Source organism: Mya arenaria, chromosome 11 (genome assembly GCF_026914265.1).
Source record: "Mya arenaria isolate MELC-2E11 chromosome 11, ASM2691426v1".
NCBI lineage: Eukaryota > Metazoa > Mollusca > Bivalvia > Myida > Myidae > Mya > Mya arenaria.
The window spans coordinates 39,020,148-39,040,598 of NC_069132.1; the positions used below are offsets into that span (position 1 = coordinate 39,020,148).

Consider the following 20,451-nt stretch of genomic DNA (forward strand, 5'->3'; position numbering starts at 1 on the left):
ATAAAAGAAGTATAATATAACCATGGAAACACTCACAGTTTGTCCATCAAAGAGACACACCCTCACATGGCGGCTTCTTATCTCCAGGCCTGAAAAGGGAGCCACATCAATAACTAAACAAGAATTCCGCAGGTCGAACACCTAATCTGTTGTTCTCCAGGCAAAAAAGAGGCATATCTCAACAACTATTACAGACAGAGTTATGGGCCTTGCTGTACATGGGCATATTGTCTCTGTGAACATGTGTACCAATTTTTTGTACGCCGATAACAACAATGCCAAGTTTATGACAATCACTCAACTGTTTTCTTCGAATAACAGATAAGCTTAAAGAGGAAACTTTAACAGCACCAAATAGAGATTTTAATAGAAATATTTGCAAATGACCTTCAAAAATGATAGAATCATTGTCGTTGTAGATTGAAATTTTCTAATTGGAAAAAAGGACATTGCATACGTTTGCCATTCTTCATATAGTACTTTTGGGATTGACAATCTGGCTTCATTACCACCACTGCATCAAAGCAATTGGCAGATTGAAAATCTTAAAAAAATATTATAAAGCATACATTCCAATAAAACAAGTAGGTAGCAGTACAAGATGATTTTCATGTGCAGATCGACTATATTGAAAGTAAGTATTACCGACACCAGGTACTGGAATCTGTCTACAGCTCGTTATGGTCACAACCCTTTGTTCTCGTACAATCTTGGGCCGGATCTGAAACATATTACAATATTTTATAATTTGTTAAAAAATCTTTTTTTAATAATTCCCATTGTTTAGAAAAAAATTATTTGAAATAAAATATTCATAGGCTTTTGATACTTTTAGACAAAACATTTACCACAAAGTATTTGTCTTTAATTGTATTTTTTTTCTGCATTTTAGTAAATAAAATAACTTTGGCACTTAAAGGCAATAAAAAAAACGGTTTCTTAATTTTGGGACCTGTTTCAATTATTTTCAAAAAAAATCAAAAGCCAAAGGCAAGATTTCTTGTTCGGAAATTGACCAAAATAATTTTAGATTCTAAGCAAGTGTCTGAAAATAGCAGCCCAAAAAAACAAAATTATTTTCAAAAGGGTTACCTTGTTTTTACCTTGTTTTTATCTGGGGTCAAAAAAGAGGTCTTCATAAAAGAAGTTTGAGGTGTTGGCTAAGTAATTGCTTATCTGGTTAAGCTGATCTGCGGGTAAGTACATTCAAGGGGTAAATAATAGAAGTTTTACCTTGTTTTCACTGGGGTCAAAGAAGAGATCTTTGTATGAGAAGTTTGAGTTGCTGAGTTTGGGGGCAAGATAATTCCTCATCTGGTGAAGCCGGTCTGTCGGAGAAACAACAGGAAAATGTTATGGTGGGATATCATCAAATACAATAGGGTTACTGTGTTTTGATCTGGGAGGTTTTATTCGACTCGAGTGGATTTTTGCAGATTCCGATTTCACAATGCGCAAGCCATATGCAATGGCCAAGTCTAATACGACATTTCGGATCAAAATGCAGTTCTAATAACCCTTTTATTATATACATTGCTGGTTAGATCACTAAAAAGCCACATGATTTCATAATAAATGTCATTTTAACAACGCACTATTTTGTTTTATGACGTCATTTTAACATCGCACAACGATACTTGTTATGACGTGACATTACAAGAGTGGAATACGGCCGTGTTGCACTCGAGTGGAATACAGACTACTGTATTTTGTGATATGTTTTGCATGTGGATTTATGATGGGTATATAATAAAAATAAATGTTTACCTTCCGAAATGCTTTTCTTTAGAGAAATTTTAACAAGTTTGGTGAAATTCGGATAAAAACTGTTCAAGTTTGAGAGTAGACAAAGCTAAAATGGCCAATTTTGATAAATTCAGGGGGCCATAACTCTGGAGTGCCTAAAGCGATTAGGCTGGTTATCGAACTTGACCTAGATATTTCACCAACAAACACTTTCATGAAGTTTGGTGGAAATTGAATGAGAAATGTTCAAGTTAGAGAGCGGACAAAGCTAAAATGGACAATTTTGACAAATTCAGGGGGCCATAACTCTGGAGTGCCTAAAGCGATTTGGCTGGTTATTGAACTTGACCGAGATATTTCACCAACAAACACTTTCATGACGTTTGGTGGAAATTGGATGAGAAATGATCAAGTTAGAGAGCGGACAAAGCTAAAATGGCCAATTTTGACAAATTCAGGGGGCCATAACTCTGGAGTGCCTAAAGCGATTTGGCTGGTTATCGAACTTGACCTAGATATTTCACCAACAAACACTTTCATGAAGTTTGGTGGAAATTGGATGAGAAATGTTCAAGTTAGAGAGCGGACAACATTGTGGAGCCGCCCGCCCGCCCGCCGCCCGCCCGCCATGGGTGTTCCCATAATATGGCCATCGTAAGATGGGCGTATAAAAACTCATTTTACATGAAAAGGACAAAGTGACGACCACTGATTGGAATCAGCGAAATTACTTATCAGGCTGCAAGGTTAATACAACTGGCTGCAGTAATTTATATAGTCTGACATACCTTCATTAAATTTCTTGGCCAGAGTTGACACCCTAAAACCAGATGGGACGGCTCCGAGGGCATGAAGCACATCCGTGACACTTGTCTGCAATGTAAGATGTTGTATGATTAAAAGTTTCAAGAAATTAAAACCATTTTGCATTTCTATTATATATAAATATGATTAACATATACAATTTGTCTTTTTAATAAATTATATATATTAATTCAAAATAATGTTTGCATAAGAATAGCCAAATAAAACAAATAAGTTTACACTTAAATCTGGAAAGGTCTTATTTGTACTTCTAAAGGAGTAAGATGCTATTAAGAAATTGATTGAACTATCATAAGTATTGCATTTAAACTTAAAATAAATAATTTTCCTCACATAATTTCCTTAGGCTTTACTTAAATCTAAAGCAATTTCAATAATCCTGAAAACAATGAATTCTTACATTTCGGCAACAAAAACAACAGCATCTCATATTATCAATTTTTTTTCCGTTAATGTTTTAATATTTATACTTCAAACTTGAGTATCACTATGCAACCTTGGGATAACGATCGATTATTTTGCCCAAATGGTACGTAATTAATTAAATAGACATGAAATTGGCAATCGTAGATGTAAGACATACCGTAAGAAAAAATATGTAACAGCTGCTTAACACATTTTTGTGATGTTTTATAAAAGTCGTGAATGATTAGAAAGGCCCTTCTGAGTGCATTATATCTTTGCATCAAGGCCATCCCCAATTGATTTTATGTTAAGAGTCATCTGGCTTGAAGGAATCCAGCTTTCAAAATGATAAAACAACATTTACCATATGGGACGAGGTTCCTAAACATATGAAGTATATGGAATTGCAAATCTATATGAGTTTTTTGTGTGATTTTTGTTGGTGAATTAAGCTATCAAAGGCATTTGTTGTCAAAAGAATAAAACTTTTATGGCACTATAGGCCATGTTCAGATTTTTTTTTAATTAGCAACGTTGTTAACATCATAGTTATTAACTTTCAAACCTGTATTGCTCTGGAATTTTCACAAATACTCTTACAGTGTGTGTATACCACGTGATAAATTACGTCATATATGCTACGTCGGAAGGCAACATTTCGCTTAAAATGAAGACTTAAATCAAAGATAACTTTTCTTTTATCACACCATTTTAAATAAAACAAAGGGCAGTCCATGCCGCTTAAAGAGCCTCGCCTTCGTTTTATTACCGAAGTTTGATAATGTGATTAGTTTCATCAAACACTTCGACAAACCTGTTTCCTAAATAATGTTTTGACAGTGCTCCCTCAGACGGCCATATTTTGAAAAGGTTTGTCGAAATGTTTTAAGAAACTAAACTCTCAATCAAACTCTGGTAAAAGACCAAAGGCGGGGCTCCGTAAGCGGCGTAGACTGCGCTTTGTTTCATTTAAAATGGTGAAGAAATAGTGAAGTTATCTTTGTTAAGAGTCTTCATTCGTAGCAAAATATTGCCTTCCGACGTAGCATTTATGACGCAATTTATCACGTGGTATACACACACTGTCTTAATATTATCCGCCGTATTCCTAACAAGATTTGAGACAACTGTTTTAGCTGAAAGAACATCATAAACTATTTTGCCTTTAAATTAAACAACAATATCATTAATCACATTGTTAACTTTAACAAAGTTCAGAACAATTGGGCCATTTTCAGAGGGTTTTGAAATTGGAACATGATGCTAAAAATAGAATTAATTTGGTATGGTCTAATTGGGACATGACGCTAAAAATATAATTATTTGGTATGGTCTAATTGGGACATGACGCTAAATATAGAATTAATTTGGTATGGCCTAAAAGAAACATGACACTATAAATAGAATTAGTTTGGTATGGTTTAATTGGAACACGTTGCTTAAAATAGAATTAATTTGGTATGGCTTAAAAGGAACATGACACTAAAAATAGAATTAATTTGGTATGGTCTAATCAGAACATGATGCTAAATCTAGAATTCTTTTGGTATGGCCTAATATTATAGCAGCTGTAACCATATTTGTGCCATTATGACTCATTATCACATTTATTTGGTTAAGAAAAGAATCACACCGAATCTAACAGAAAGAATATATGAATGTTAGATATTGATTCCTTTACAGAAATCACTCAAAACACTGTGCTGGAAAGTAGTTAATTAGGACAGGCTTTTACAAGTAATAGGAAATACTTTTTGTTTAAAATTTAATCACGTAGATATAAAGATTCGGAAAAACAACAACATTGAATGAACAAAAATGTACCTCCACCAGTGACTGACCTAGCAGTTGAATCGCTGAAACCATTTCGGCAAGGTGGCCGCTCTAGAAAACTGGCCTTTTAAAAAGCCATTTTGACAGTTCTCCTTGCTTCATATTTGAAGCCAACTGGAGTGTCAATTCTATGGGCATATAAAAAAGCGACCAATTCTATTTATTTAATTTTTTCTTGAGTTAAAGGATGCTCTGGAGCCATCATGTGCGGACAGGCTACCTCTAAGGGAAGGAAGAAATACCATGTTTTCTGTACCATTTTTTTTTCAAATTAAACTCAGTATCCATCATAAGAACTATTGTTTTCAATACTTATTCATCCTTATAGGTAAAGTCAAACAATTGTATAAATTGTGATACATCTTTATTGGGAGTAAAAGTGCATCTTCAAAACAATAACAAGATAAGAGTATGTTGAGAATAATCAGTGCTAGTCCTCCCTGTGCACCAAATTACCTTTCTGGACTGTTTAAATCAAAACAATATGTGTAAGTTGTAAACTCATTTGTTTTTGAAGCTGATAGCTTACAGAATAACTCTTAAGTCCACTTCCTAGGTAAAAACCAGTACTGGTATCCACTAAGAGAGCCTCAGAGTATATTTTAGCTTGATTGTGAAGAAGGTTCTTCTATCTCAAATGAATTAATTTGAGTCTATTTCCTCTGTAGAAACTAGTACTTGTGCCGATTTTGAGAGGCCATGAGGAAGTACTCTTTGTGGGGCTTGAGCCCATGACGTGTTTAAAGAGAGGCAGATACCTTTACCACTAGACCACTCTCACCCTTGTAGACTACTAAATGTTAAGTATAACATTTGGGGGTTTTCTACAAGAAAGCATATTAAAAAGAGGCCATGAGAAAGTACCATGGTGGGTATGGAACCTCTTGGGTAAGAAGCTTACACCTATACCACTAGACCACTCTCACCCTCTTACACCAATAAATGTTAAGAATAAAGTTTGGGGTTTCCATACAAGAAACACTATCTCATCATCTGGTTAGACAGTTAGTTCTGTGTCATAAATCATGCTATAGGGGGATCAGGCAGGAAAACTTCAATATGCTTACTTCCTTCATTTTAGCGATTTTTTTCTGTGTTGAATGCAAATGTTGTTACATCATGAACAAAACCAACATGCATGTTAAGCTGTGAAAGATTACTTTTCAACAAGAGTGCCAAGAAGCATATGTCAGCGCTCATTTGTCGCATTTTAGTCAAAATGGGACATAACTCAATAATTAAGAAAGCCAGAGTTAAGGGCCTTGCAGTACACGTATACCAAGTTTCATTTGAATATCTTGAATGGTTTTTGAGCTATGGCCAAGGATAAAGTTTAGATATGACGCCAACGACACAAAGGCTGTCACAATACCTCATTTTTCCCTCCAACCTCTTCTTCAGGCATCTTAGAATAAAGCTTCCTTAAAGGGGCATATACCTCAAACACCTACTTGCAGGACAGGCATACAGATTTAGCAAGCAATGACAACTACCTCTAAAACATATTGGGATTTTTTTGTCTAACAAAATAAAATTAAATATACCACTAAATTACAACTAATAAAAGCTGAACAATATTTAGTTCTTGATAACGAAAAACAATAATAGTTACGGTTACATATCATAACAATATAAAATGTTACCTCGTTGACAGCCTTCTTTACGTTAGACCAGAGTTCTTTTCCACTATTAGTAAGGGAAAAAAAAACAGTGTGAAAAAATACACACACAAAAACTCCACAGTCAAAATCAGCACAATTCACTTCAAATCTGCAATAATCATAAACATGCACAGAAGGGGCATAACTCTGATTTGCAATCCAAAAGCTATGCTCTGATGAAGCATAAATCTGATTTATGCACAAAAGGGTCATATATCTGATTTATGCCCAGAAGGGGGCATTTTTCTGGTGTATGCAAAGAAGGGGCATAACTCTGATTAATGCCCAGAAGGGCCTTTACTCCTATTTATGCACAAAAGGAGCATAACTCTGATGTATGCACAGAAGGGGCATAGCTCTGTTTTATGCACATAGGGGCATACTTCTTATTTATGCACAAAAGGGGCATAACTCTGATTTGTGATTCTCAAAGTATACACAGAAGGGGAATAACTCAGATTTGCATTTCATTGAATTATCTATCGAGAAGTGATAGCAAAAATGGTTCTAAGTGACATAAAATAAGGCTGCAAATAGAACCTCTTTGCTTTACCCTCTGAATGGACATAACTCTGGTAAGCATTGCAAAGAGTTATCACCTCCTGGCCATGTTACAGATTGTACATAGCATTGCAATCATGGTGAAAAAGTTCTTGAAATTTGATGGATGATAATGGTTGCTTCATATGATGTTGAAATGAAATACTGCATAAAAAGTAAAATTAGAATATCTTTTTAAAAGGTAGTATTTTTATGAAAGGGGAAATGTGGGTAGAAAAATGCATGCAAAGAAAATATAGTTGATAACTGATGCCATCAAAACTTCAAAAAACATTAATATCAAGAAGACTTTTGAGGAAGATACAAATATTTTTTTTTTATGTTTTTCACAGTTAAGAAAATCATGGCAAGTAAATAATGAAATCTGAACTATCAAAAATATGTTTTTTTACACAGCTACTTGAACACACTCATAATTTATAAATCCACCTGTCATTTCAAATTTAGAAAACAAATTATATATTCTGGATACTCTTTACCATGAAAACAAATTGCCACTTTGTCATTGGTATTAGTAAAATAAACAAGCAGGAAAGTGATGGGAAAGGCAGAATGAAGAATATGATAATGAAATATTTTGAATCTGCACGTTTACCTCATTGTCTTTCGATCTAAATACATATGAATTTTTTTATTGATTATGTGAAAACATTCTGAACAATAGATATAATATAATTTAATGATAAAATTGGCAATACATAACTTCATGGTAATTAATTTGAGGCTAAGACAACATTTTAACAAGAGCACCAAGAACTCAATGCTAATGATTGTCTTGGTTCGTATTACCGATGCATCTTAAGAAATTTTAAAGGGACTGTACACAAGATTGGCACCAAAAAAAGTTTTTTTTCTGTAACAAATCTCAGTATAATTATTAAATAAAATGATTTACTCTTTGATATCATAAATGGAAATAAATGTTTTTTCGCTATTTAATCATACAAAGTACAGCCCCTTTAACATATTTTAACTTTAAATTTGGAATTGTTATATTTCTTCAAAATAAATTGTCCATATTTTAGTTGCATAATATATAATAAGACAAACACATTCTACCTGTGAAAAAAAACATTTAAGGAAATTGTTGAATTTAAGGAAAAGGTACAATTATGCTTCTGTAATATGGCCCCAGATGTTTTTTCAGTCCTAAAAAGGGGCCTAACTCTATCAATATTAAATTTAAAGTTGTGGGCCTTGCTGTACTTGTGTATTGTCTCTGACAATATGTGTACCAAGTTTCATTTGAATATTTTTAATATGACCAAGGGTAAGGTTTTCTCATGCCAACGACATTACTGATGATGCAAAAGGCAATGACAATACCACAAAATGTTTCTTTAAAAAACAGACACGCTTAAAACAGAACACATAGGCTTTTATTTCACAATTGAACGCAGACTCATGACAAGAAAAACTTTTTTATATAACAATCATTTTATCCTGATGGCATTATCAATTTTACCGTGGGTATGAGGCAAAGAATTGTACGAGTGGTTACCTTTTCTGTCGCTTCAGTTTGGGCCTCTTGCCTCCCTCCTTCCCGGCCTCTTCTTCTCCTTCTTCCTCTTCCTCCTCTGTTACCCAAAAATAATGATAAAGAGGATGATTTTTTGTTTCATTGTGTAAGATCGTCATATATTTTCTTTCAGTCAAACTTGGAGCATTACTTTTTCACAATTATTTCAGTCAAAGTTATGGGCCATGCTATATATGTGCTTATCGTCTTTCACAAACATGTGTACAAAAGTTCATGTAAAACCTTGAATGTTCTCTGAATTATGGCAAAGGTTTAAGTATTTGCACAACAACTCCAACACCTTGGCTGAGACAAAACCTCAACTTTTTCATCAAAGAACAAACAAGCTAGAAAATAGTCCCTAGTAACCATGGTTACGAACCTTGTTCCTCTTCAGAATCCTCCTGCTGTACGTCCTTATACTTGTTGTGAAGCTGGAAACAACAACAACAATAAAGTGAATGAAAGAAATACACATACACAAACAGATTTAGAATCCTTTTTAGGTTCATTTCAGGAATGGATTTCATTTAAGGACTCCACGCGTACTTTGACCAGCCCAATTGCGTTCATATCCCCAATAATGACATGAACCCCGCAATTCATTCCTTATATTTTCACCAATAGTTCATCTTTTCATTCAAGAATTGTTAAAAAAATATCTATCATATATATATATATCATTTCATTTAGGATAACCTTTCAGTAATCCTTTCTTACACATTCTGTAAATAGAACGATCCGACTGTAACCGGAAACATTTTTTTCAAATGATGTCACAAAAGCGTGGGAAAAAATCGACCACATGAAATCACTTCTAAACATAAAATTGAAATACTTTTGGCAACAATACGTTTGAAATGTAATAAATTAACACTTTCTAAAATGTTGATTTATATTTTACAAGACCTGCTGACACAATACAAACAATAACAAGATCAATAGTTTTAATGTATATTGATATGCCATGAATTGCATCTGAACATATCCAAAGATGTTGCGTTCATCGATTGCCAAAAAGCAGTTCATTTAAGTAATGGAAGTTGAGGTGTAAATATTATTTATTTTAGCTTGACTGTGAAAGCAGGTAAAAAATTACTTAAGAAGAAACCAGTACTGATGTCCTTTCGAGGCCAAGAGGAAGTACCCCTGGCATAAACCCATGACCTCATGGGTGAAAGACTTCTTAACCACAAGACAACTCTCAAACTCAGAAATCACTTTTGGGTTATGTTGTGCACCAAATTTCAGCACATGCATTTTGTCATTAAAAATATGCGAACTTAGTTTTATATTTTGAACAGTAAATGAGTTTTTGATGTTCACACTGACACCAGATCTATGACAATACCTATTTCTAAGAACTAAAAATCAAACTGTCCATATGTACTAACCTGAAGGTATGAGGAGGGCACGTTGCCTTTCTTGCCCTCACTATTCTCGGCCACCCACCAACCATCCTCTCTGCAAATATAATAATAAAAGAGTTTGTTTGTAGCCTGATGGTTATGTAATATGTCAAAGGAAATCATTTATTTATTATAGACATTTTTGGGGGAGAATTGCTAACAAAGTTCTTGTTACAATGATAAAACATCATCACAAGTTCAAAAAGGAGCCCTCGTGTAAGAAGACACTGAAAAAGGCATCACAAAATGCTCTTTTTGCCGAAATGCTTTTTTGTTGAAACAATTAATGAAAATTGAATAATTTCAATAAACTAAATCAATTTTAACAAAGTTTGAATTTTTTTTATCTCCAATCTAAAATCTGTTAGCGAGTCTCTTTATGCAGTATTCTGATGGATTAGCATTCGCAAGCATTTCTTTTGAGTACATGTACCTCTCAACTCCCTGGGCAATTATTATGCAGGACAATTTTTTCTAGATAAAAACACTAGAATATTACTATTTTTAATAAAATTGAACACTTTTTGGAAAAAAAATGCATTAAATACTAAGTACCAAGTTATAAGTACATGCGCTTGTAAAATCAAATATGAGTTGAGATGAGTGTGGCAATGTTCAGCTGAAGATTTTTCATGAAGAAAAAACTATTCTGACAATAAGCTAACTGGACAATAATAATAATGTGCCTTGTGCTCCATACATAAATTTCACAAGTGTAAAGCTAATAAAATCAAGTTTAAAAACAAAACAAATCTTTAATTTCAGATCAATATAAGTGGAAACTGTATTAACCATTGTCAAAACAAACCTAAAATTAGAGTGACTAAATAAAATCAATACCACATGGTCAGCAAATGTACCAATCTATGACTAACCATTTGGGTCAAAAGTCACTTAAACCTCACTGTAAAGCCGAAATAAAGGAGAAACTCGAGAGAGGTGCCAATCTAAATATACAGGTGCCAAGCTAAATATACAGGTGCCAAGCTAAATATAGAGGTGCACCTCTTTTTATGAGATAAAGGTGCACTTTTGAATGTAGAGGTGCACATCTTTATTTAGATCTGCACTTCTTAATATTGAAAAACACCTCTGTTCATATATAACGACAGGTAGAAGGTGACTTGTGACCCAAATTGTGTGTCATATTAATCGTGGTGTAAACTTATAAAGTTTTGTTAACATTTTAAAATATGTAGAGTAATTCTGGTTCATCTTTTATTAAAACAGCCAGCCTACAATAAAGTCTCCGTTATTTTTTATATTAATTTACGGTAACTTACCATGATTACCGTTAATACACATAAAACACCACTAAAATTAATTTTATCTACTGTAAATCATTCTAAAATTAAACACATATACACACAGTTACTTTCTACCCACCTTGGATTTCTACAAATGTAACAAATGAATTTTATTTAATTGCAAATAATTCCTACATACAGAGGATATTTGTTTGATTCAGTGGGAAATCAGTTCTTATTCATCAAGTGAGCACTGCAAGTAATATTTTCACAAGCACCACAGCCACCGATGAAAATGTGAAATTTTGATGTTCACAAGATAAAATAAAATTGATATCTCTTGGTATTAACAAACAATATTTCTTTTATTTTATGCTTAAAACCCATTCAAGGTGATATTACCGTTTTATTATTTAAGTGCAAAAGACCGTTATAAATGCTTGATGATGATGAGCCATTCCAGAAATTACATTTTAAAGCTGCACTCTTTTTTTTATATTTTGTCTTGGAAAGAGCAAATCTTTGCATAAATATCTGCAAACCAATGATATAAGATTGCTGACAAAAGATCAGATCACAGATTTTCATATTTCCATTCAAAAATTTATGTTTTATGGCTTAAACCGTTACTAACGGTTTAAGAAAAATGCATAAAACATCAATTTTTGAAATAAAATATAAAAATCTGCGATCTAATTTTTTGTCAGCAGTCATATATAACTGGTTTCCATGGTTTTTTGCCAAAATTGGCTCGCTCCAAGACAAAAAATAATAAAATTGTCAAAACGTTCAATCTGTGAGAGTGCAGCTTTAAGTGCTGCTAAAATATTTTGACATACTTGAATTAAATGTACCCATTGTTAAATGGAACTAATATTATAAATATAAAAAGACTTTGTGCATGTTAAAATGCAACATTGTCAGAGAAAATAAATGATATGGAGAGCTACTATGGAGGGTTTTGTTATCAGTTTTGTTTTTTATCCAAATTTCTAGGTTTGAACATTTATCAAGATAACCATTATGGAAAAGAATCAGAGTCATTTTAGAATAAATTTCAAAATAAACTATTAACATCCAGGGACTTTTTACCCTTCTTTGCCTTAGTCAATACTCAGATATCTGCTCACAAAAGACACAATATTTCGACATAAAATGAAAATATAATTTTTCCCAAGGTAGGATCATTTTTGCGCCTCATTTCAGAGATACATATATTTAAATTGTTTTTCTGCTTTTTGAAGAGGATACTTAATTTCATAATTACCTTGTCTCTAGAATGGTGATTATTTCTCCCTTCTTGAAGCTGAGGTCACCCTGTTCCTGCTCCCCGGAATAATCATACAGGGCCTCAAATTGGCGACCCTGAAAAATTACATGTCATTTACTTCCAGTGAAAATCATGGAATATTGGCCTCTAATTGGCAACCCTGAAAAAATTAATTATTGAAGATGGGCCTCATAATGCGGAACTGGCATAATCGAAGTCATACTTTAGGGTAAAATCGCCAACATTTTATCATACTTGGCTTTAAATAAATAAACACACTGTTAAAAAAATGACAAAACACAATCAAAGGGAGGAAATCACTCACAGATGTGGTTACTTCCATGGTTGTTTGCCCTTCTTCCTCCTCCCCACTTTCTTCTTCTTCATCATCATCGTCATCATCTTCTTCTTCTTCACTTTCTTCCTCTTCATCATCTTCTTCCTCATCTTCTGTTTCCTCTTCCTCCTCTTCGACTTCAACGTGTTTCTTACTCTTTGGACTTGCTTTGCTGAAATGTAGCACATAAGTTTGACTTAAATGATACTTGGAAATAATTGGGTCACAAGCATGAGCAAATAGAATTGTTGAGACTTACATAACTACAAAATAACAGTTCTACTAATTTCTGATGCCATGATTTGAATATACGTCTAAACTATTCTGATTTCATCTTCTTTATGTGTTAAACAAACAATAGTGCTCTCAACAGCAGCTCTTTCATTACCTCTGTGCCACCTTTTTCAGCTGAGTTTCTTCTTCATCAACTTCTTCTTCACTCTCCTCCTCTTCTTCTTCATCCTCTTCTTCATCAGCATCTTTCTTGTCAGCTTTAAAGTACATTAAACATGAATTTGAAGACAAATAAAATAATGCAAAAATATATACAATAGGGTCTGTACCGTAAATGACTGGGTATAAGACGATAGGGGGTATTAGACGCAGGGAAAAAAATCTGTGAAAAAAACGAGAAAAAAACTTTGAATCTATGTTTTTGGTTAAAAGACGCAAGGAAAAAATGTCAAAATCGTCCAGCATTTTCAGCCACCATGTTTGTTGACAGTGACAAAAAAATTTTTTTCGTGAAAATGGCGATGGTTATCTTTAAAACCATACAACCATACTGTCGAGAATGAAAAGTTATGTTATGCAAAAAATATTTTGACAGTGCCCAACTTTGCTTTTTTATATGGAAGTTTGATTATTATTTAATTCAATTTATTATTCAAAATAATATTGAATACCGTAATTCACAAGAGTTTGGACACCATAAATTAATTTTTTTTTTCGCTCTCCGAATACATAGAAAATTATCATTTTTACATTTTATTTACATGTTTGTTTAACCTGCCTTTTTTCTTCATGTTTGCTTTTTACCACTTATTAATTTATCCGTAGTAATCAATGGTCATAAACTTATTTATTACGCCTATAAGTGTAAATCCTTCATGAAGTTAATTAAAACACAATTTTATACATGCACTGAACTGAATAAAGACATTCTATCGGCTTCAGATCAAAGAGTCACACTGTGTGACGTCACATAACTTACAGTTATACCCACGAGGATCTCGTGGAGAGCATGGACATTGCTATGCAGGATTAATGTATAACTGTACGATTATTGCTTCATATAGTCTATAAGTGTGGTACAAGTTTGAAAGCTTATTGGCAGATCGTTTTACAAACATGCCATGTCAATGTTTTCTTAATCCCTTGATTGCCCTTGTTGTTTGTTTAATCCTCAAAAAAATATATCACACTTCCTTTTCAACAGGCAATAAATCGTTTAGGATGGGTAGTAACTAATTAAATTGTCACAGTGGTGTATACGGTTAGGTAATCTAGCCAGGCATTGTAAAGATAAAAATCAATAATCTTCGTCTGTGAAACTTGGTAACTATGAAAGTTATGATTGATGTCCTTTGGGTGTCCGAAAATTAGGTACGCAAAATAAATTATTTTGGGAAATAATTATGGGTGTCCAAATATTTAGAGTGTCCGAACTCTTAGGTGAATTACGGTAACTTTAATCGAAAAATATTTTTGTTGAAATTATAAACGTCTTACGATATACCGTATCCCGATCTTCAACTGCCGTTTTAACCCGTATATACTCGATCAATATGACGCGAGTAACATCCCTTTCTACATAAATCTAAACAAACTCTCGGCTTGAAATTGACCTCAGAAAAAAAGTTCAAAAAATTGTTACTGGGTATTATACGCAGGTATTTTTTTGCATCAAAATCTGAGGGAAAAAAGTGCGTCTAATACCCAGTCATTTACGGTATTCACTGAAATCTTCAGTCTGAGTTTCAGACATATTCTCAGAAAACTGAATTCTTAAATGTTTAAAAAAATATCGAATACAACTAATTTTGTCAAAAGAGATGTGTGCCTGATTGTAAAACAGATTATTTATGACTGATACAGCATTTTTTATTGTCTTTTCTCATGTTATAGCATTTTTACAGTATCATTAAAAAATAAATAATATCTTTAAATAAATAAAATACTTTTCGTTAAAGTTAAACTTTAAAAAACAAAGATGGATATGCCTGATTATCTCTACTTAATAGCTCTTCATTATTGAATAATATTACAACTAAAATTTAAATTTAAATTTGGAATATGTACTGTAATAAAAAATGGACCTAATTGATTCAACACTCTTTTTAATATCTGCTTCCTATCTTACATTTCTTAGGTGGTTCTAATGTCTCTCCAGCAGTTTCATCACCCTCATCCTCATCATCTTCTTCATCTTCATCGTCTTCCTCCTCCTCTTCTTCATCATCATCACCTTCAGTTTTTCCTGTCTCACCCAGGGTGGTTTCAGCAGCTGTACCTGCCATAGTTTCATCATCATCATCATCATCATCGTCTTCATCCTCCTCTTCTTCTTCCTCTTCTTCTTCACCTCCGAGTTCCTTTTTTAATTCTCTGAAATTTAAGATAACATTAACAAGAGGCATATGCTCACCTGTTCATATGAGTTGAGAAAAGGGAAAAAACCTTAGAAATATTTTTACCAAAGTGACGGGTTATATGCTTACATGTATCGTTAACATGTTTACCAAATTTCTTTATATTAAATGCCTTAAATAAGTGTCTGATTCATGGCTTATATGAACAAGTTTGCAAAGAATGACCTAAGACATGACTACTCACAACAACTAAATAACAAGAGATGTTTGTCAAACATTATGCCCCCTGAGCGCCAAGTTGCCAGAAATATTTGGACAATTGAATGAAATATGCATGGACTGAAATGACAGCTGATTTGTCATTGGATGCATATGAGGCAGGTCATCTACTTATGATAACTTAAGAAGGCAAATAAATGCCCAACTAAAATAGTAACATAAAAGAAAATCATTTCTATACAAACATTTATACATCAATCCCAATCATCTGTGCATGCATTAAAAAAATATGGACAATCAGAAAACCTTTTTTCAGCTTACAGTCACACTGACCTTGACCTTTGACCCACTGACCTCAAAATCAATAGGGTTCATCTGCTGGTCATGACCAATAAGCCTACCTAGTATGAGGTCCCTGGGTCAAAGCGTTCTCAAGTTATTGATCGGAAACCGTTTTTCATGTTAAGGTCACACTGACCTTGACCTTTGACCCACTGACCTCAAAATCAATAGGGTTCATCTGCTGGTCATGACCAATACACCTACCAAGTATGAGGTTCCTGGGTCAAAGCGTTCTCAAGTTATTGATCGGAAACCGTTTTTCATGTAAAGGTCACACTGACCTTGACCTTTGACCCACTGACCTCAAAATCAATAGGGTTCATCTGCTGGTGATGACCAATACACATACCAAGTATGAGGTCCCTCGGTCAAAGCGTTCTCAAGTTATTGATCGGAAACCATTTGGTATTCCGACCGACCGACCGACAGACAGACAGACCGACCGACCGACCGACCGACATGTGCAAAACAATATACCCCACTTTTTTCAAAAGGGGGCATAAATATCTATAAACTGTTCAATTCTGTTCTGTTCATAAACCTTTCAATTATGCATCACATTCAAATTTACTTCTGATATCAGAAGTGCCTTTCAAAATGATTCTTATTCATGATGATAAGAATCACACACATAGTTGACCCTTGATAAATAATTAACTTAATACATAAAACTTATGAATGTATACGTTGTTTAGTGGTAAAGCACTTGACCATCAATTCAGGGATCACAGATTTGATTCCCTGTCTCACCATATAAAATACTAACCATCTTGAAGGACAGACATAAAATGACGCGCATGAAAGAACCAGGCTAAATCTACACCCCCCCCCCCCACACACACACTGCCTATAAATCATGTACATTGTAATATGATACACCAATGCTATACCCTATACTACACCGGGACTCACTTTTCATATGTTGTTCTCTCTTCTTCCTCTGGAAGCACCTTGCTCATGGCATCTTCCAGCTGGTTCTGTAAGGAGTTCATTGAAAAATTATTAATACATGTCCAACACGTTTGAGCATAATTTAAGTTTACACAGTTAAGCAAGATTTATATCCAACACCAGCTTAGTTTTCCCCATAAAGATATTCTTTCCGCTCCAGTATTTTCAAATTTTTATTTTAAATAATGAGAAGCTCACAATTCATTAAAAGTGATAAATTTACTGCTTTATTGATATTTTACTCTATTTGTCCCAAAAGTTTGAAAAAAATATGGTACCAGTTATCTTATATATATACTAGTAAGTAATCAGCAAACAATAACCTTTCAAACAATAACAAAATAACTAGTATACAGGGTCACGAGGCATAAAAAATTAAAATGATCATTAATGACGTGATTAAATGACAGGCTTATTTTACCTTAAAATAGCTAGTCTAGGTTTGATTTAAACTGTTTATAAACAGTAATGATAAGTGTTACTAATGTTTTAGCCAGGTTACAGAAAGGACAGGGTTCTGCAAAAGGGGGACAGGCTGCTTGGGGGAAAAGAACACTAAGGGAACCTTATGAATTTGACAATCATGTTAAGAATTGATTTATTGTGTTTAATTTCAGCTGCCATGCATGTCCTATTAGTTGAAACCCTAGTGCAACACTGTATACATATTGTTATGCCAGTTCTCTTTTATTATTTTACCTGCCATGCTGTTATTCTGTCTACTTCTTTTTTCTTCTTTGTCTCAAAGTTTTTTTGTTGCTTCTTTTCTTCACCTTCCTGATTAAAAAGTCACAAATTACCATCAATATTCCATCTATATTATTAAATACATGCCTGATATTTCATGTCAAAAAAAAGTTAAAAAAACCCAGCAACCAGCCAAACATACACAATATCTACACAACTCATAATAAATGATGTTGCATTACATGAAATATCAATGAAATGTTATTTACACAATGATAGCAAGTACTAACATTTGTGTCCTATTCAACTGATGACATAATTATACATCATATATTTTAATGATTTTCAGAACTGTAAACGTTTTATATTTGAAAGTGAATTAAAATAGTATCATTATAGTCAAAAAACAAATACTGGTGCACAACAAACAAACCATAGATTAAATGCTTTTGGAAGTTAATTGTACTTTTACAGTACTTATTTTCTAATTATGTTCCACTCAGCCAAAATTTCAAATAAATCAATAACCTCTGTTAGATCCTCTGCTTTTTGTAACAATGCTGTTACTTGCGGCTTTAATTCATAGCAACTGAAATATACAAGAGGTTTTAATATTATACTAAAAAGCATATGCCATACATAATCATAGATGCTTCCCTATAAAAAAAATCAAAGTACTAAAAACATTGATAATGTATTAATCTATATTATGTTAATGTAAACGCCATTTGTGGGGACTTAGACATTTTCTGAGGGGACAGAAGAATTGAAGAAACAGAGAACGGGGTCCAATATAGCCTACACATTTTTTAATAGAACTTTTGGTTTTCATGCTTGGAATCACACGGAAGGTGATTGAACCTGTGACCACCAGCTGTGGAAGCAGACACCAATTAATCATTACCTTTACTTGTGAACACAGAATAAAACATCAAGATACTGTTGTGTTACAGAGGCAAAAATTTAAAATATTATTGAAATAACATGCTTAAAATTTGAAAGAATGTAAAGAAAGTATCTCAAACAAATGTCCAAGAAAAAATGTAAATTATTTGTGATCTTAATGCTGGTAACAGTTTTTTTATTGTTGATGATATAATTATTAATATCAAGGTATTTAAGACCTAAACTTGTTTCTCACCTTCTAAAATTTGCCTTAAGCTTGATTTCTTTGTCCTTCAATTTTTTATCTTTGGCATTCTTTAAACTTTCTTTCACTATCTTATCCACCTGAAATAGAAGGCATTCAGATAGTCTAATTTTATAGTAATATAATATATATTCATACAGCCACTGAAACATTGAAAGTTTTTGAGCACATGTATTCATATGCAAAATAGCCAACCAGTATCTTTTTGGTCAGGAACAGTGATGTTATTTAAGGAATCATGAAATGCGGGATTGATGTCAGTATCAGGGTATGAACGCAGTTGGGGTGGTAAAAGTGTGTGGACTTAACGCATACTTTGACCAGCCCAATTGCGTTCATATCCCAAATAATGACATCAATTCCGCAATTCATTACTTATATTTACACAACCAGTTCATTATTTCATTCAAGAATTGTTAAAAAATACTTCATTTCATATTATGAAAGGTTACAGTAATCCTTTCTCACCCATTCTGTAAATGAAACAACCCGACCATAACTGGAAACAGTTTATTAAAAGAAGTCACAATAACGCGGGAAAAGATCAACCACTTGAAATTACTTTTAAACATAAAATTGACAGACTAATGGCAACAACACATATAACATATCATTAATTAACACTTTCAAAAATGTTCATTTCTTTTTACGGGACCTGCTGACACAATACAAACAATAAGAAGATAAATAATTTCCATGTATATTGTTATGTGATGATTCGCGACCCGAACATATCGTAAGATACTGCGTTCATCAGATGATAAATGCAATTGCCGAAAGGCAGTTCAATAAAGGTATGGAAGTTGAGGTGTAAATATTTCATTGTAAATCAACCAACTAATAGCTGGTTGGCAATTACCATAGGATTTTTTACATCACATTTTTACATTTTACGTCAACCTTTCTTTAGAGTAAAGATAAGGTAAGATAGGATATGTTTTATTTTGAGTAAGCAAGATATAAACAATACAACATTAGCTCATGTGAGCTTTTGAACAGACTATTAGAATTAGAAATTGTATGAATGCACTATGCCTGACCAATTCATTTTGACAAAAACAGACTGATGATAAAAGGTTTGAAAGTTATTGTTTGGGCTTGAATGACAGATCTGCCAGAAATTCAGATTTGTTATTGCATTTTATATAAATGACATTAGGATTTTTCCAGCTGTTGTGTGCATGTGTAAGAACCGGCACCAAGTCGGAAAAACACTGTGCTACTGTTAGTGCTCTGGCCTTTGCAGGTTCGAGTCTGCACTGGGTTTAGTTTTTCCTCGCAGGTCTACTTTAATTGGTTGGAATTGACATATTTCAATAATGTTTTCAAAATAACAAGTAATCTACATGTTCTTGAGTTTCAGATCAAGAATGAACTTGTTTTCTGGTAATTTAAAATGTAAACTGTGTTAACTATCTAAATGGTACCTGTTTCCTCAGCACATCTCCTTCTTTAATAACTTTGTCCAAGGGTCCTAGTTCCTTGACCATTTTAAATGCTTATATTAACAAGTCAAACCACAAAAAAATGCAAACAAAATCAACCAAAATAAAAAGATTATCAACTTCCGGCGGCCATTTGCAAACAAATCAGTATTATCAATGCACAATATTTTTTTATAAATATTCCAATAAAATAAGATGTATTCTTTTCAATTCGTTGTTGAGGTTATTTTTCATTTCAGAGACTTATATAGAA

At 33.2% G+C, this 20,451-nt stretch overlaps 1 protein-coding gene across 3 annotated transcripts in view; it reads right to left on the reverse strand.

The window, feature by feature from the left end:
- Positions 1 to 20,322, reverse strand: part of LOC128208867 (nephrocystin-1-like) — a 38,746-nt gene extending 18,424 nt beyond the window's left edge. For 2 of the 3 annotated variants that reach the window (XM_052912536.1, XM_052912534.1), the window contains exons 1-17: positions 20,181 to 20,322; positions 18,745 to 18,833; positions 18,132 to 18,192; positions 17,616 to 17,693; positions 16,878 to 16,942; positions 15,176 to 15,420; positions 13,202 to 13,304; positions 12,802 to 12,985; positions 12,474 to 12,571; positions 9,945 to 10,014; positions 8,933 to 8,984; positions 8,533 to 8,608; positions 6,453 to 6,495; positions 2,535 to 2,619; positions 1,234 to 1,328; positions 646 to 721; positions 37 to 89 (exon numbers count right to left, since the gene is read on the reverse strand). In XM_052912536.1, the coding sequence (XP_052768496.1) occupies positions 37 to 89; positions 646 to 721; positions 1,234 to 1,328; positions 2,535 to 2,619; positions 6,453 to 6,495; positions 8,533 to 8,608; positions 8,933 to 8,984; positions 9,945 to 10,014; positions 12,474 to 12,571; positions 12,802 to 12,985; positions 13,202 to 13,304; positions 15,176 to 15,420; positions 16,878 to 16,942; positions 17,616 to 17,693; positions 18,132 to 18,192; positions 18,745 to 18,833; positions 20,181 to 20,243 (1,536 nt within the window). In that variant the 5' untranslated portion in view covers positions 20,244 to 20,322. Of the gene's footprint in view, positions 1 to 36; positions 90 to 645; positions 722 to 1,233; positions 1,329 to 2,534; positions 2,620 to 6,452; positions 6,496 to 7,626; positions 7,643 to 8,532; positions 8,609 to 8,932; positions 8,985 to 9,944; positions 10,015 to 12,473; positions 12,572 to 12,801; positions 12,986 to 13,201; positions 13,305 to 15,175; positions 15,421 to 16,877; positions 16,943 to 17,615; positions 17,694 to 18,131; positions 18,193 to 18,744; positions 18,834 to 20,180 lie in introns of all 3 variants that reach the window. The other variant, XM_052912535.1, reaches the window with a different exon arrangement.
- Positions 20,323 to 20,451: the final 129 nt, after the last annotated feature.